An 18,101-nucleotide genomic window follows, 5' to 3' on the forward strand; every position below is an offset into this window, starting at 1 on the left:
CTTTGGCTCGGGTCATGATCCCGGGGTCCTGGGATCGAGCCCTGCATCGGGCTCCCTGCTCGGCGGGAGGCCTGCTTCTCCCTCTCCCGCTCCCCCTGCTTGCGCTCTCTTTCTCTCTCTCTCTCTGTCAAATAAATAAATAAAATCTTTAAAAAAAGAGAGAGAGAGAGAAAGCACATGGAAGCTGGAGAAAGCTGTCCCCGTGAGTATCATGGCCAGGAGAAACTACTCAGGACCGGGCAGTGGAGAGAAAAGAACCCTAGCAACTAGAACCAGGAAAGAGAGCCCTTGTCTCCTCCAGTGTCCCTCCAGCGCCCTCTACAGGCCAGGCTGAACTCCTTCCAGTGTCCCTCCAGCGCCCTCTACAGGCCAGGCTGAACAACTTCCTGGTTGGCCAAGGAGAAATAGCAAGGCCCAGCTCCATTACCAAGGAGCAGGCAAATAGAGTGAATTTGGAGCCAAGAAGCAATAAACTTAAAACCTCCACAAATGCTCCCCCACATTTTGGTAATTTGCCACATTATGAGACCCACCCTTCCTCAGGTAGAAGCCAAAAAACTCACACCCCCAGATTCCCTTTCTCCTAGGAAGTATTTCTGTAGACGTATGACCTGGGCTCCACCAATCAGATGCATCCACGTAAGTTTGAGTTCAAAAGTGAACCACAATACCCAAGAGAAATGAAAACATATACCCACACAAAAACTTGAACAGATGTTCATGGCGGGATTATTCATAATAGCCAATGAGTGGAAACAACCCAAAAGTCCACCAAATGACTTTTGGATAAACCAAATGCAGTATATCCATAGGATCAAATACGGTATCAACCATAACGAAGTACTGATATGTTACAACATGGATGAAGCTTGAAAACATTATACTAAGCCAAAGAAGCCAGACACAGACATACTATATGATTCTATTTGTATGAAATGTCTAGAATAGGCAAATCCATAGAGATGAAAGTAGATTAGTGGTTGCCTAGGGCTATGTAGGGAGAGGGGGTTGGGAGGAAATGAGGAGTGAAGGCTAAAGCATATGGGATTTCTTCGGGGGTTGATGAAATGTTCTAAATTGTTGTAAAATTGATGGCTTCACAACTCTGTGAATATATTAAAAATCCATGGAATTGTACACTTGAAACGGGTGAATTATATGGTATGTGTATTATATCTTGATAAAGTGGTTACCAAAAAACATGTACTATGGTGTCAGGTAGGGCTAGGGAGTATGAGATGCATGAGACTGACTAGAGTCTGAAGCCTGGTTTTGCCACTTACAAATTATTTGACCTTGGGGTGCCTGGGTGGCTCAATTAGTTAAGTGTCTGACTCTTGATTTTGGCCCAGGTCATGATCTCAGGGTTCATAGATCGAGCCCCGTCTCAGGCTCTATGCTCAGTGTGGAGTCTACTTGAGATTCTCTCTCCCTTTCCCCTTGCCCTTCCCCCTAGCCCCCGCTCATGTTCTCTCTAAATAAATAAATAAAATATTTTAAAAAAATACAAATAAAAAAATAAAGACAATGGTTTGACCTTGGCTGAGTTGCCTCACCTTGCCGACCCTTGGTTTCCTCATCTATAAAATTGGAACAATAATAGTACCTACTTCATGTAGTGATTTTAAGAATTAAATGAAGTCACTAACAGTAGCTGGGAGATAATAAGTGCTCAGTAAATGTTGGGTTTTGTTCTTAAAAAAAAAAAAAGTGAGCCACAAGAGTGGAGAGCAGTCACCTGGTGGCCCCTGCAACAGAAGCCTCTAGTTCTTTGGGGGAGATTGTGAAGGATGCTCCTAGAGTCTGGTCCTGACTATCAGAGGTTCTAAGTAGCAGGGATGGGGCTTCCCCCCTCCCAGAGAGGCCCTTGTGGGGCAGTTAGGGATTATTCTAGGTTTTAGCTTCATAATCTGCCTTTCTGCCCTCTCCAAGAATCCATGAGCCTCTCGATGTCCTTATCACATGTCTTGGCTCAAACTAGCCAGTGTGGATCCTGTTGTTTGCAACTAAGAGCCTTGACACAGGGAGAAAGGAGCTTGTTCAAGAGACAAAAATGAGGCCATCTGGTAGAGAAGTGGGGCGAACAGGGAGATGATGTTAGAAGGCCTGGAGGGGCTAGCTCTCAAAGGGCTTTGTTAGGCATGACAGGTGATTTGAACAGAGGGGAGATATCATCTCTGGCTGTATGTGGACAGTCACAGACGGGAAGAGGGAGGGGATCAGGGAGGGGGCTGCTGTGATTGCCTGGGCAGGAAGTGACCACAGACAGGGCAGGATGGGGGTGAGAAGAGGATCAGAAGTGGGTGAATTTGGAGACATTTTAGAAGTACAGCCAGCAGGATTTGCTGATGAATGTGTGGGAGACAGACAGACAGACAGAGTGACAGAGACAAAGAAAGGGAGAAAAAGAGGGAAAGAGAGAGAGGTCAAAGGTGACTTGACAGTTGCAATGAAACCTCAATTCATCAACAGGAAAAGGAGAACAATACCGGAGAAGGTCATCCTGAGGAGTCTGTATAATGAAGGGTATAAAGCATTTTGCACATTTCATGTACCACTGTCATCCTTATTTACTATGGGGTGTGTTTGGGACGATTCATGCAAACCCATCATCTTTGTCCTGGAACCACCAAAACCCTCCATGTGTCCCCTAAGATTCCAAGAAAGGCCTCCACCATGCTCCAATTTCTTCAAAAACATCTGCCCTTACTCTGTGCCCCTTACAAGGAAAATAGGGCCTGGACTCAGGGAAACTACCCCCCCCCCCCCTGCCAAACTCCATGGGTTCTAAGGATTTACCAGTCCAGGAGTCTCTTTCCAAAAGACTTCCAGGCTCCCTGCTCTAGCTTCCTTTCTGTTTCTCTTTCAAATTCAATCTCTCATCTGTCACCTCCTGGCCACTGCCCACCTGGCCTCCCCAGTCCTGCCCAAACCCTGCCTGCAAGTTTTAAATTCAGATGGTGCAGTTGCTTCACTTATTTAAACTGGATTGTCCCTCCAGCCAATCCAGTGGTTCATGGGTTTTGCTTGCTTAACAATCCCCTGGGGAATTCTAAAGCTACCAATGTCTAAGACCAGAGATTCCCCTGGTCTTAATGATTACACTCTATCAATGGGTCTCAAACTTTAATGGCCATTGGAATCAGCTGGAAGTCTTGCTAATACATAGATTGCTGGACCCTAGAATTGCTGATTCTGTAGTTCAGACAATGGGCATTTCTGACAAGTTCCCAGGTGAAGCTGATGCTGCTGGCCCAAGGATCACAATTTGAGAACAGCTGCTCTACACCAAGAGGCGGTTAAAACTCTTGCTTCTGAGAGTGTGATCCACAGACCATTGGCATCACCTTGGGAGAGTGTTAGAAATGCAGAATCTCAGGCCCTGTCCCTGACCTATTAATCAGAAATCTGCATTTTACCAAAAGCCTCAGGTGATTCATACACGTGTTAAAAGTTTAAGGAGCATTGAATTCAATCCCAGTTCTGCCTATTATTAACTGTGAGATTTGGAAGTGTCTTCTTGAAGTCTCAGTTTCCTCATCTATAAAATGGGGGTAATAATAATTGCTACCTCATAAGATCATAGTAAGCATTAAATGAGTTAACGCAAATACAGTGCTTGGCATAGGATATGCACCAAATAAATGGTTATTATTACTGTCAGCTCTTGTCAGCTCCCCCAAGTGTTTCTAATATGCAGCCAAAAATGAGAAACACTGAGCAAGGCCAAAACCTGCCCCTTGGGGCCCCAGGAGCCATGGAGATGTAGATAAAAGACTGGAAACAGACTAAAATGGAGATGCAGACACCAAGCTAGGGACCAGAGCCCGAAAACAGCAGCAAAGCACCACAGACTGCAGCCCAAGAAATCAAAAGCTGAACCCAAACAGGGAGACTGAGACTCCAAGAGAATCACAGACATAGAAAAGAAGTAGCAACCATTTCCACAGCCAGAAATTAGAGGCAAAGCTAGGTGAGGTTGACTTCCCTCCCCTGATCAACTATCCATCTATCCATCCATCTATCCACCCATCCATCCATCCATCCATCCACCCATCCATTCATCTACCCATCCATCCATCCATTCACCATCCATCCATCCACACATCCATCATCCATCCACCCATCCATCCATCCATCATCTGCCCCAATCCATGGCCCAGTCCTGCTTCCCCTCTCCCTGCCATGTCCTATCTCTTCAGCCCATCCATCCAACAGGTAGGACCACAGGTCCAGTCCTGGTCTTGGTGACACCCTCAAGAGCCCACAAACCTGGGGAGAGGCTGTTGTATTGTGAAGATCTCATCACCAGGCATCCAAGAGAATGTGCAACCACCTTTGCAAATCTCCCCCATGGGGGTTAAGAAGGCAAGCTCTGGAATCAGGCAGACCAGTCTTTGAATCTAACTCCACCACCTACCAACTTCGAGGCCTGAAACAGATTACTTCTCTGCGCCTCAGTTTCTTCCTCTGGAAAGTGGGACATATTTTTTAAAAGATTTTATTTATTTGTTTATTGAGACAGTGAGAGTGGGAGGGAGAGAGAGAGAGAGAGAATCTAAAGCAGACTGCACTGAGCGCAGAGCCCAACGTGGGGCTTTACCCCATGGACTGTGAGATCATGACCTGAGCCAAAACCAAGAGTCAGATGTTTAACTGACTGAGCCTCCCAGGTGCGCCGAAAGTGGGACATATTTAGAATAGTGGCTAGTATAGGGTAAGCATTCGAATGTAGCCATGATGGCTTATGATTTCCCATCTGTCCTGCTAAAGGCTCACTTCCAACACTCCCACTCCAGGCATGCCTCTCTCTGGTCCTCTGTGGACTCACTTTCCTTCATTGAGAGATAACAGTGGTAGCTCTTACTATTGAGGTCCGCCCTCCATTGATCATGCTGTGGACTGAGACCCCTGCCCTGCCACTGTCCTCAACACCACTCCATGCTGAGGGACCAAAACAGTAAACACTTGGTCATCCTTGGCACAGAGTAGGGGCTCATTAATATTTGATGAGAGAATGGATGAGAGAATTCTTAGGTACTTAGTAGACCATGGTTCCTGCCCCTCCACGGGACGTGAAACTGGGTACTGCTACAGCAATTGAGGAGCTGGGGGACCTTAAAGGATACATGTGAGGGTACATAGGTACATGTGAGGGGCAAACTGAGCCGGACAGTGGGGTCAGGTGAAGGGAGACAGGTGATTGGTGAGAAAGAGACCCACAAGGTCAGGTTGAAGAGAGACCTAAGGAGAAGTACTTGAGTGGTCCAGGTGGCAGACACAGGCAAGGAGCAAGTCAGAGAGAAGGAGCGGAGTCCAATGGGAGTCTTAGCTCTCCTGCCTCACCTGGCCATGTCATCTGGCTCTCCTCACCAGTCTCTCTAACCTGTCTGCCTTCACCTCTCTCCCTCCCCTAGCTTCCCTACAATTCTCTCAGTCACCTGTCCCAACACCCAGCTCTCCACCACCCACCCCGCACTTAACCTTCTCACCTGTTCTTTTTTTTTTTTAAAGATTTTATTTATTTATTTGAGACAGAGAATGAGAGAGAGAGAGAGAGCACATGAGAGGGGGGAGGGTCAGAGGGAGAAGCAGGCTCCCCGCCGAGCAGGGAGCCCGATGTGGGACTCGATTCAGGGACTCCAGGATCATGACCTGAGCCGAAGGCAGTCGCTTAACCAACTGAGCCACCCAGGCGCCCGTCCTTCTCACCTGTTCTTATCCAGCCATCCCTCCCTTCACCGGCCTTGCCGCCCTGTCCCCTCCTCAGTCACTCCTCACAGATCTCCCCCTTCATCTTGGATCCTCCACCTCTGTTTTTCTAATCTGTCCACCTTCACTTATTCTCCATTTGTCTTTTCTCTCATATCCTTTTTGCTGACAGGGGCTGCCTGTTTCCCACCCAGGACCGCTCAGTGGTTCTCAGAGCTTCTGAGTGCCCTGGGGTGAGGTCAGGGCTGTGGACCTCAGAGCGGGGAAGGGACTTGGGAGGCAGCAGGATGTCTCAGACCTGCATGGAAGAGATGGGCAAGAGGCAGGAAGGAGGATATAGAAAAGGCTGCGTAGGAGATGGAGGTCCCCTGGGATTGGGATCTGGGGGTGGAATCTGAGGTTCTGCAGCAAAAGCTGAAAGCTGGTGGAGCCAGTCCACCTCCTCTACCCTTAGGTGACCCAGAGTGTCCCTTTCTGCCCATGTCCCACCCTCTGCCCTTGAGGATACACCCCTGTGTTTTCTCCCAGGGTCCTCCCACCCCGACGTTGCAGTGGGGGTCCTGATAGACACATCAGAGAATCCAAGGTGAGGGGTGGGCGGTGGAAGTGGGACTGAGACCCCACTCAGGGTCCCCTGATGCAGCTCTTTCCACCCCCACCTGGAATCCGTGCCCTTTATTCCTTCACCCAGACCTACCCAGACCGCCCAGGACAAGTTTGGCCATTTTCAGGACCACTGCAAAGCAAGAAAGGCAAATTGCAGAAAAATGTATTCCATATGATTGACACCACTTTTGTAAAAGTAACAACAAGAATATGTGCCATGAACCTGCATTTGCTCTAAGTATAGGGAAAGCGGTGAATTAACAATGGTTATCTTTGCGGGTTTGAGTAGGAAAGGAAGGGGTGGAGAGGGAGGTAATAAAGAAAGGGGAATAATAGAAGCTGAATGGAAAAATAATCATGGGATCAATTTTTTTCTTTTAGTACATTTTTATCAACTTTAAATTTTTTTTATTTTAAAATACTAAAAACTTACAAGAAGTTGTAAAAATACTGCAGAGAAGTTTCCCGTAACCATCATTACGTAACTATAGCACACTCTCAAACTAGGAAACTGACGTTGTCACAATACTATTAACTAGATTACAGACCTTACTGGGACTTCAGCTTTCGAATACGTTCATTTCTTTTTGTCTGTCTTTGTGTATGATTCAGTGACATTTCATCACATGTATAAATAAACACCACAATCAAAATACAGAGTTGTCTCCTCACACCAAAGAAACACCCAAGGACCACCCCTTTACAGTCACACCATCGTCCCTCTGCTGTTACCCTCCCGACCTGTTCTTCAACTTTTGTCATTGCAAGAATGTGATATAAATGGAATTATATATCATGTAACCTTTTGAGACTGGTTTTCTTCACTCAGCACAATGTTCTGAGAAGCCATCCAACTTGTGTGCCTCACTAGTTCCTTCCCTTTTTTGCTGAGTAAATACTATTCCATCGTACAAATGCGCCAATAATGGGATATTTAACTGTTCACCTGTTGAAGGGCATGTGGATTGTTTCCAGCTTGAGGTTACTACAAATTACTAATATTAAATAGTTTAGCTAGTACTAATACTTTAAGGGGCTATTAAAAGTGCCATAAGGAGCACCTGGTTGGCTTAGTCGGAAGAATATGCGACTCTTGATCTCAGGGTCATGAGTTCAAGCCCCATATTGGACGTGGAGCCTACTTTAAAAAAAAGAGGGGCCATGAATATTCATATCAGATTTTTGTGTCAACACATTTTTATTCCTCCAGGATAAAATGCCCCTGAGTGTGATCATGGAGTCATGCGGTGTAAGTGTATGTTTAACTTTTTAAGAAACTGCCAACTGTTTTTCTAGAGTGGCTGTGCCATTTTACACTCCCACCAGCAACACATGAGAGTTCCAGTTTCTTCAAATCCTCACCAGCATTTGGTCTAATCAGTATTATTATAATTAGCCATACTAATAGGTGTATAGTGGTTGCTCGTCATTTAATCTGCATTTCCCTAATGGTAAGCAATACTGACATCTTTTCTTGTGTTCATATGCCATCTGAATATTCTTTTTAGTGAAATGTCAATGTCTTCTGCCAATTTTCTAATTGGATTTTTGGATTTTTTTAATTGATGGGTTTTGACAGTTTTTTTTTTTTAAGATTTATTTATTTTTAGAGAGAGAGAGAGTGAGCATGAGTAGGAGGGAGAGAATCTCAAGCAGACTCCACACTGAGTGTGGAGCCCTACATGGGGCTCAATCCCACAACCCTGAGATCACCACCTGAGAGGAAACCAAGAATCAGAAGCTTAACCAACTGTGTCACCCAGGTGCCCCCTTGAGAGTTTTCAAAAATATTCTAGATACCAGTCCTTGTCAGATATATGGTTTGCTAATATTTTCTTCCAGTCAGTTACTTATTTTCTTGTCCTGTTAACAGTCTTTCACAGAGTAAGTTTTTAATTTTGATAAAGTCCAATTGATCTTTTTTTGTTTTTTTAAAGGATTATGCTTTGCATGTCAAGTCTAAGAATTCTGCCTAAGCTACATATAGACCATTTACATTTAATGTAATTTTTAAAAGATTTTATTTTATTTTATTTTATTTTTGAGAGAGAGAGTGCGCATGAGTGGGGGGCAGGGCAGAGGGAGAGGGAAATAGAGAACCTCAAGCAGGCTCCACGCTCAGCGCAGAGCCTGACAGGGGGCTTGATCTCACAACCCTGAGATCATAACCTGAGCTAAAATCAAGAGTCAGACACTTAACCAAGTGAGCCACCAGGCACCCCCTACATTTAATGTAATTATTAATATGGTAATACTGAAGTCTGCCATCTTTTTTCTGTTCTTTCTATTTTTCAATATTTGCTTTCCTTTCTCCTGCCTTCCTGTGAATTACTTGAACATTTTTTAGTGTTTCATTTTGCTTTATCCGTGGTGATTTTGCATATATTTCTTTGTGTACCTTTTTTTAGTGGTTGCTCTAGGATTTCAATATACATATAAATATAACATCACGGTGTTTTACTATTGACATTTTTCCACCTCAAATGAAATGCAGAAATATTACTATTTAGGTCCCTTTACCCTCTCTGCTTTATAAATACGTAAGTATCTTAAATATCTTTTTAAATACATTGAGAATAACATCAGAGAGCAGTATACTTTGCTTTCAAATATCCAACATTATTTTTAAAACTTTCAAGGAGGATAGTCTATTATATTTACCTACATACTTACCCATTCTATACGCCTTTCTTAATTTCTGATATTCTAGGTTTCCTTTGGTCTTCATTTTCTTTCTGTTTGAAGAATGTCAGTAATTCTTTCAATACAGATCTGCCGGTAACAAGCTTTCTTAGTTTTCTTCACTTAAAAATGCCTTTATTTCACCTTCTTTCCTAAAGAATATTTTCACTGGATAAAGCAGTCTGGATTGACAGTTCTTTTCTTTCAGCATTTGAAAAATGTGCTACTTTCTCCTGGCCTCCATGGATTCTGAAGAGAAATCTGCTGTCAGTCAAATTATTGTTCCCCTATAAAGTGTAATGTGTCATTTCTCTTTGGCTTTCTTTCTTTCTTTTTCTTTCTTTCTTTCTTTTTTTTTTTAAGATTTTATTTATTTATTTGAGAGAGAGAGAATGAGAGAGATAGAGTGCATGAGAGGGGGTAAGGTCAGAGGGAGAGGCAGACCTCCCACTGAGGAGGGAGACCGATGCGGGACTCGATCCTGAGACTCCAGGATCATGACCTGAGCCGAAGGCAGTGGCTTAACCAACTGAGCCACCCAGGTGCCTTTCTTTCTTTTCTTTCTTTCTTTCTTTCTTTCTTTCTTTCTTTCTTTCTTTCTTTCTTTCTTTCTTTTTCTTTCTTTCTTTCTTTCTTTCCTTTCTTTCTTTCTTTCTTTCCTTTCTTTCTTCTTTCTTTCTTTCTTTCTTTCTTTTTCTTCTCTTTCTTTTCTTTTCTTTTCCTCCTTCCTTCCTTCTTTCCTTCCTACTTTCCTCCCTCCCTTCCTTCCTTCCTTCCTTTCTTGCTTTCTTTCTTCAGAGGGGAGGGGTTCAGTCCTTCTTGACTGCTGCTTTCCTCATGGCTGCCAGGACATTGCTCAGCTCCTCTCCCTTTCTCTTGGCATGGATGTGTCTCCACCCTTTTCTTGATGAATTAAGACGGGCTTGTCCTTGGAGACCTTGCGCAGCTCCATGGCACGTCACTCATATAGGGAGAAGCCGCACACCTCTCAGATCACGTCCTGCACGAACATGGTGTGCTTCGTGGTGTGCCCGCGGCGGCGGCCGTGCCTCGGCTTGCTCATGTTCTTAGTCACCTTGCGTCCGTTGTTAAGGTCCCTGCCATCGGGTAGCGCGGAGATGTGGCTACTCCTCCTCAGTGGCTCCTACGGTGGAACGCTGGTTACTGTCAAGATTCTTTGTCCTTAGTTTTCAGAAGTTTGACTATGATGTGCCTGGATATGGCTTTCTTTGCTTTATCCTTTCTGGGATTTACTCAGCTTCTTGAATCTGTAGACTTAGATAGTTTACCAAATACGCAATAGTTCAGCCATTATTTCTTCAAATATTTTTTTTCAGACTGAAGTTTCTTTCTGTTTTTCTCCTGGAACTTCAATGATGTGAATATTAGATCATTTGTTATTGTCCCAAAAGTCCCCGAAGCTCCTTTTATCTCAATAGGTACCTTTTAATTAAAAAAAAAAAAATTTTACTTCTCTTTTGTGTAGACTTCAATCTATTTACTCTTTGTTGTTCAGAGTGGATAATTTATTTTATTTTCTTTTTTAGGATTTTTATTTGTTTATTTGAGAGAGAGAGAAAGAGCACGAAGGGGGGGGAGGGGTAGAGGGAGAGAGAATCTCAAGCAGACTCCTCACTGAGCAGGGAACCCTAGGCAGGGCTGGATCTCACAACCCTGAGATCATGACCTGAGCCAAAATCAAGAATTGGACACTTAACCGACTGAGCCACCCAGATGCCCCGAGACTCTATATTTTTTTATTTGTTTCAAGAGGGTTCATGAGTGCTCCTTGAAGCATTTTTACAAGTTACTTTAAAATTCTTGTCAGACAGTTCCAATATCTGTGTCATCTTGGTGTTGGCATCTACTTATTGGCTTTTCCCGTTCTATTTAAGATTTTCCTGATGCTTGAAATATGGAGTACAATGAATTATTTTCTCTTGTACCCTGGACGTTTAGGGTATTATGAGACTATAATTCCATTTTAAAAGTGTTACTGCCAGGGCAATAATCAGAGCTCTGTTTACACATCTTTGCACAGTGGCTGAATCACAGTTTTTGGAGTTTTGGATAATTTGTTATATGGTTATTATAATGAGAGAGAGAAGATAGAGACAGAGACAGAGAGATCCATTTGTATATAAAAGGGGAGATTGTATATGTATGAATATATGTGTGCATATATAATTATTTTATGCTCTGGGCCCCAGAGGCATGGGAGCAATAGAGTAAAATGGCTTTAGGGCTCTTGATGGAGTGGGAATTGATGGTGATAGAGCCCCAACCATAATTTGGGGGAACAGAGAGCTGGGCTGAACGTCTGAGATGGCTCATCCACATGGCTGGCAGTTGACACCTAATGAGGGTGGGAGTATGGTGGTCACAAGGTGGTCATCCTTCTCACACAGCAGCTAGCCTTCCCCTTGAGTGAGGGTCTCAAGAGAACCAACCAAGCTGGCCTTTTCTGACTTAACCTCAGAGGTCATGCAGCACCAATGGTTACACATGAGCTACTAAGGCCAGCCCAGATTCAAGGGAAGGGGACAGAATCACTTCAAAGACTTTGAAGACATGTTTTAAAACTACTAAAGTCCTCCTTCTGGCTACAAAGTATTTACATTCTTTCCACATGCAAAATTCACTCTTCCTACAACCTCAGAACTCTCATCTATTTTGCATCAGGCTCATAGTCAAGGTCCACAGCCTCACCAACTAGATCAAAGCCAGGTGTTGGGGCACCTGGGTGGCTCAGTTGTTAAGCATCTGCCTTCAGCTCAGGTCATGATCCCAGGGTCCTGGGATCGAGTCCCACGTAGGGCTCCCTGCTCAGCGGGAAGACTTCTCCCTCTCCCACTCCCCCTGCTTGTATTCCTGCTCTCACTATCTCTCTCTGTCAAATAAATAAATAAAATCTTTAAAAAAAAAAAAAAACCCAGGTGTTGAGGAGGTCCCATTATTGCCAGAATACTAGAACTCTGGAGCACTTCCAGAGCGAGGGAAGCAGTTGCAACTATCTGGGAAAGCAATAGATGAATATTTAGGACCACACTGCCTGTTATGGTAGCCATCAGCCACATACATCAATTAAATTTAAATTAAAGAGAAATGAAGGACACCTGGGTGGCTCAATCAGTTGGGCATTGGACTGTTGATTTGGGCTTGGGACATGATGGCTGTGGGATAAAGCCCTGCCTTGGGGTCCACCCTCCAGTCGGCTTGAGATTCTTTCTCCCTCTCCGTCTGCCCCTCCCCCTGCTCACATGCGAGCTCTCTCTCAAATAAATAAATAAATAAAAATCTTTAATTAATTAATTAATTAATTAAAGAAAAATGAAAAAAAAAAACCCTGAAAATTCAATTCTTCCATTGCACTAGCTAAATTTTAAGCACTCAATAGCTCCATGTGGCTAGTGGTTACTGTATTGGACAGCACAGACATAGAACACTTCCAACCTTGCAGAAAGTTCTATCGAACAGTGCTAACTAGACAATATAATTTCAGGTATACTCTGTGCCCCAGAAATCCTACTCTGAATATATGTCTTAATCTGGAGTCTCCCAAAAGCATAGCCTGAGTCAAGGGGACAGGTGGTTTATTTGGGAGGTATCCTCAGGAAACACAGGTGAGCAGGGAAATTGGGACCGGAGGAGAAAGAAGGTAAAGATGGTGCAGAGTCCAGACTACAGGGAGGCAAGTGAGGCACCAGGGCACTTGCCTAAACCTGAGAGTGAGTGCCTCCTTAAAGTTTACACCCCAGCCACCTTGCTTCCCCACCCTAGTCCCAGCCATGAAAGGGTAATTGCTGTGAGCAACTAACTAGGGCTCATACCTACCAGGCGGGGACCCTCTAAGGACTTGAGGAGTCATGCAGAACACACCTTAGAATCAACCCACGGAGGAAAAGAGAAGCAAGAGTATTTACTCACTGGTTCCCAACCCTCTCTGGGGGAAGATTGTCCCTGGGGGAATTAATCCTGACACTTCCAGTGTGTTCTGCAGGCAGACGGGAGAAAGACCTCAGATGGAGAAGAAAGATACAGGCATATGAGATGGGAAGCTGTCAGGGTGTTCACGAACTGCCCACCAGATCTACGAGTGAGTGAAAAAATGAGCTGAGGGGATATGGTGGTGGGGCACCAGCTGGGGTGCTATGGCATATCCTAGAAAACCTCCCACAGAGGGGTATGTATGAGCCCTATGGTGATGGGGAGCTAAAGACAACCTAAGTGTCCATCACTGGGGGAGTAGATAAGTAAAAGTGCTGCATGGAATACAATGCAGCAGTTACAGAGAACTTGGTGTTCTCCACTATATAGAGAGATCTCCATAATATAAGTTTAAAAAAAAAAAAAGGAAGAGCTAGAACAAAATTTATAGCACAATCCCATTTATGCAGATTAGAAATACATATACACACACAAAATCACAAATTATAAAGATACATCTTTGCAGCTATATATCAAGTACATTAACGTGGGTATACCTGCAGGTGGGTGGGGTGGAAGTGGGGATGGGGTAGGGGGGGACCTTAGAGAGTCTTTCATGGGCCAATTGTGATTCTATGTTATGATCTGAAGAGTATGATTAATAACTCTCTGCACCTAAGGGCCAAGGAAAAAAAATAAAGGAATGAAAAATATAAAGTGCCTGCACATCAAAGCAATTCCCTACATGCTACACAATTATTATTACCATGGGGGGTGATGATAACAAAGCAACCAGACTCTGTCTGCCTTCTGAAAGCCCTCCTCACTGCCTTCTCCCCAGGCAGCCCCTCCAGTCCCCAGTAAGTTCTCTTGCCCCAGCGAATGAGGAGGTCCCTACCCTTTCATGCTACCTAGAGGGAGAGACAGGAGAACGGGTTGACTGTGACTCCCAAAGGTTCTCATCTTCTCTGGCTGTATATATAGAATAGGGGGTAAGTGCATAAGACTCCATTCAAACCCCAGCTCTGCCATTAACCAGCTGTGGGACCTTCAGCAAGTCATTTTTCCTTCCTGTGGCTCAGTTTTCTCGCTGGTAAAATGGGGACAAGCATAAAAGTAACAACTCACAGGAATGTTCAGAGCATAAAATGAGTTCCCAGAACACGCTTAAACCGACAGGGGAAGCTCCCTCTCTCGCATCCAAGCAGCCTCACCGCACACACCCTGCCCTAGTCCCTGCCCTGCTGCGACCGCTTCCTATCCCTCTACCTGCCTTGGCCGCAATCAGTGGATTCCCAAAATTCCAGGAACTCCTGAACTAGGTCAGGGACTCCTTAGTCTTCGTCCTGGGATCGAATTTCAGTTTCTCTTTCCTTCTTGACAGAGCTCTGGGCTCATCTGGCCCCACCCACACCTGTGAGCTCACCTGACTCCGCACGGGGCTCCACCCACTCACGCCTTTCAAGTCATTGTGAAAATCGCAATTTCCATTTGCCTTTTCACTTTACACACATCAGCCGGGATTGCTCATTTAGCCTGGCTAAAAAGTGGAGCCATGCAGCCAGGGAAGCAGTTGCGATTTGACCATGGCCACGGTGTGGGTCCTGGTGCTGGTGACTGCAGGGCTGAGCTTGGCCAGAGCTGGCCCTGTCCCCACGTTCAAGCCCACGACAACCTGGAAGCGCTGTGACATTGGCAGGTTCAAATCTCTGTCACCAAGGGAGCGGGAGGCCTTCAAGAAGGCCAAGGATGCCTTGGTGAGTCCCCATTGTTGTGGATTAACCTCTACTCTTGCTTTGGCCCAGCTGCTGCCTGGCTATAGTGGGCTAACCTCCCATCCTCCTGCTATGGGCTAGCCTCTAGCTTTTCAGCTATGGTTAACCTCTGTCCTTTCTGCTATGGATTAAACTCAAGCCCTCCTGCGAGGTCAACCTTGCGGCTATGGGCTAGCCTCTGGCCCTCCTACTGTAGGCTAATCTCTGCTCTTACTCTCTAGGAAAATTCACTAAAAAACTGGAGTTGCGGCTCCCGCCTCTTCCCTAAAAACCGGGACCTGAACCAGCTGCAGGTGAGTTGGAAGTGAGGCCACCCTTACCCTCACATGGCCCCTCTCCCTCACTCCTAAAGTGGCCCCTCACCTCCTTTGTCTCACCTGTCCTCCCCTCTGTCTGGTCTCTCCTCACCTGTCCTGGGCCCCCGTCCTTCCTCAACTGCTCCCCTGACCCCATCCCTCCCTTAGGTCCCTTTCAATCACCTCTCTGCCTGTCCCCACGTCCCTATCTCTTTCACCTGTCCCCATCACTCTTACCTAATTCCTTCTCATTTCTCCTTTTTTCTCTCTCCCGGGTCTATCTCCCACCCAAGCCCCTTGCCCTGGCCAGTTTGTCACTGTCTACTCTCAGGGCTGATTCCTTCCTCCCCTATCACCTGTTCTCCTCACCACTGACTCTGCCTTGTGTCCCCCATCATCTTTCTTCCAGTGCTCTTTCCCAGAGTCCGTGTCTCCTTCCTTCACCTTGATCACCTGTGCATCCAACTGCCCCTCTCCACCTGCTTCCCTAACCTGTCTCTGTTCACCCATCCCCATCCCGTCTCTCCAAACTTCTGTGACCCCCACGAGCCACCTTTCACTTGTCCCACTTCACTCTTTCACCTGTATCTTCCCTTAGGTTTCCCCCTCACCTGTATCCTTCATCTGCATCCTTCCTCACGCGTTCCCTTCTCCTGTCTCCCTCCCACCTGACCCATCACCTGTCCCCATCCTGTGTCCCGTATCACCTGCCCTCCTTCCCTGCACTCCCGACCTGTCCCCACTTAACTGGGCCTTCTTGCCTACGCTTCCTTACCTTTCCACCTCGCCTGTTCTTTCTCACCTCTCCTCAGGTGTGGGAGCGCCCTGTAGCCTTGGAGGCTGAGCTGGCCTTGACCCTGAAGGTCCTGGAGACCATGGCTGACAGGTCCCAGGGGGGCATCCTGGACCAGCCCCTTCACACGCTGCGCCACATCCGCTCCGAGCTCCAGGCCTGTGTGAGTGCTCGGGGCACCTGGGCCCCGTCTGTGGGTTCTGGGCTTAGGGGACCTCACCTCTCCGTCCCAGGCCCTGCCTCACACACCACCCTCCTCTGCCATCAGGTCAAGGCTCAGCCCACAGCAGGCCCCCAGCCCCGAGGCCGCCTCCACCACTGGCTGCACCAGCTCCACAAGGCCTCAAAGAAGGTGAGTGACTCAAGACGGGGATGGATGCCCGGGCCCTGGGTAAGGGAGGAGGCTGATGCCTGGGCAATGGCAACCATGTTTCCCTTTCACAGGAGTCTCAAGGCTGCCTCGAGGCCTCTGTCCTGTTCAACCTCTTCCGCCTCCTCAAAAAGGACCTGGAATGTGTCGCCAGTGGAGACCTGTGTGTCTAGGACCTGGACCCACCCCCAGCCCATCTGGGACCCCAGACCTTATTTATGCACTAAGCCCCAGCCCTGCCTTAAGTTATTTCCTCTCGCCCCTTATTTATGAAGCTTTAGCGCTGACCTAGACCCAAAAGTAATGCTTGTTTTTCTACTTTTATACAATATGTGCAAATAAACAGGAAGGAATTGGAACCTTCTTGATAACTGAATCCTTGGGTATGTGTATGATTGTGAGTCTGTGACTGAGGGTGGTTGTCTAAGAGGTGTAGGTAAAATGTGTAACTGGTTGTGTATATTGTGTGTGCTTGATTTCTGCGACCATGTGTGTGTATGGATTTAAGTGAGTGTCTGCCTGAGCCTGGGTCTGACCGAAGATACGTAACGGCAAGTTCATGCCCATGTGTGTGCTGTTCTGTGTGCATGTACACACATGTTTATATGTCTCTCTGTCTATCCCTGTCCATGTGAACTGGATATCTCTCTGTTCCATGGGTACCTAGGACAGATAGAGGTCTAATCAAGATGCTTTATCCTGTAATGAGTATCAGAAACCCAACTCAAATGGGGAAAGTAAAAATGAGTTTATTATCACGTGTAACAAAAAGTCAGCTGGCAGGGCTGTTCTAGGACTGGTTAATTCATTATTCAGTAATGTCTTTGGGAACCAAATTCTGTCCATCTCTGTTGGCTGATTCTTACTCTGGCTACCTCATGGCCTCAAGATGGCAGCCACAGCTCCAGCTGTCACAACCAACCACCTGAAACTTAATGGAGTAAAATGACAATTTTATCCTGCTCACAGATTCTGTGGGTCATGAATTTGGACAAGGCTCAATGTGGATAGCTTGCCTCTGCTCCATAGTGTCTGAGGCCCTAACTCTCCTTCCATAGGTTTTGTTTTGTTTTGTTTTTTTAGATTTATTTATTTATTTTGAGAGAGAGAGAGAGCATGAGTTGGGGGGAGGGGCAGAGGGAGGAGAGAAGCAGACTCCCCGCTGAGTGGGGAGCCCAACTTGGGGCTCGCTCCCATGACCCCCAAGATCACAACCTGAGCTGAGTTCAGGAGTCAGATGCTTAACCGACTGAACCACCTGAGCACCCCTTCTTCCACAGTTTTTATTTATTTTTTATTTTTTTTCCTTTTGCACCATTAGTATTACCCGCAAGGGGGTGCACTGTTCCTGGAAGTACTGCAATACCAGGTCGATGCCTGGAGTGGACGGAGCAAGCTCCTATTCCATCTCCCTGCTCCACAAATCCATTTATATTCCACAGTTTTTAAAAGCAAGGAAAACTGGGGTGCCTGGGTGGTGCAGTCGGTTAAGCCACCGACTCTTGACTTTGGCTCAGGTTGCAATCTCTGGGTTGTGGGATCCAGCCCTGCTTCAGGCTCCTTACTCCCTTCGGAGTCTGCTTGGGATTCTCTCTCTCCCTCTCCCTCTGCCCCTCCCCCTGCTTGCCTGCACTTGATTGAGAGAGAAAGAGAGAGAAATCACGGGTGGGGGGTAGGAGCAGAAGGAGAAGCAGACTCCCCGCTGAGCAGAGAGCCCGACGTGGGGCTCAATCCCAGGATCTTGAGATCATGACCTGAGCAGGAGGCAGACGTTTAACCGACTGAGCCACCCAGGCGCCCCAATAAATAAAATATTTTTTAAAAATAAATAAAATAGAAGCAAAGAAAACCTTCCAGAAAAACTCCCTATTGGATGTGCGTGCTTGTCTCATTGGCTAGAATTTAGTCACATGCCTAAGCCTAAAGCAATCAGTGGCAAG

At 46.1% G+C, this 18,101-nt stretch overlaps 1 protein-coding gene and 1 pseudogene across 1 annotated transcript; one reads left to right on the forward strand and one right to left on the reverse strand.

Annotated features, from left to right (window-relative positions):
* Window positions 1-14,513: 14,513 nt before the first annotated feature.
* Window positions 14,514-16,334, forward strand: LOC118537465 (interferon lambda-1-like). Its single transcript, XM_036094861.2, has 5 exons — window positions 14,514-14,684; window positions 14,924-14,995; window positions 15,811-15,954; window positions 16,060-16,143; window positions 16,236-16,334. Exons 1-5 carry the CDS (start codon window positions 14,514-14,516, stop codon window positions 16,332-16,334), a joined length of 570 nt encoding a protein of 189 aa, XP_035950754.1.
* A 1,159-nt stretch (window positions 16,335-17,493) lies between these two features.
* LOC118537563 (U2 spliceosomal RNA) lies at window positions 17,494-17,617 on the reverse strand (annotated as a pseudogene).
* Between the last annotated feature and the right edge of the window lie 484 nt (window positions 17,618-18,101).

This window comes from Halichoerus grypus, chromosome 15, assembly GCF_964656455.1.
Source record: "Halichoerus grypus chromosome 15, mHalGry1.hap1.1, whole genome shotgun sequence".
Lineage (NCBI taxonomy): Eukaryota > Metazoa > Chordata > Mammalia > Carnivora > Phocidae > Halichoerus > Halichoerus grypus.

What these genes read in the sequence shown, in the direction of transcription:
- LOC118537465 (XM_036094861.2), top strand. Translation starts at nt 14,514, where the DNA reads ATGGCCACGGTGTGGGTCCTGGTGCTGGTGACTGCAGGGCTGAGCTTG. An exon ending in GGGACCTGAACCAGCTGCAG is followed by an intron (nt 14,996 to 15,810) that starts GTGAGTTGGAAG and finishes ACCTCTCCTCAG; the next exon opens with GTGTGGGAGCGCCCTGTAGC. An exon ending in TCCACAAGGCCTCAAAGAAG is followed by an intron (nt 16,144 to 16,235) that starts GTGAGTGACTCA and finishes TCCCTTTCACAG; the next exon opens with GAGTCTCAAGGCTGCCTCGA.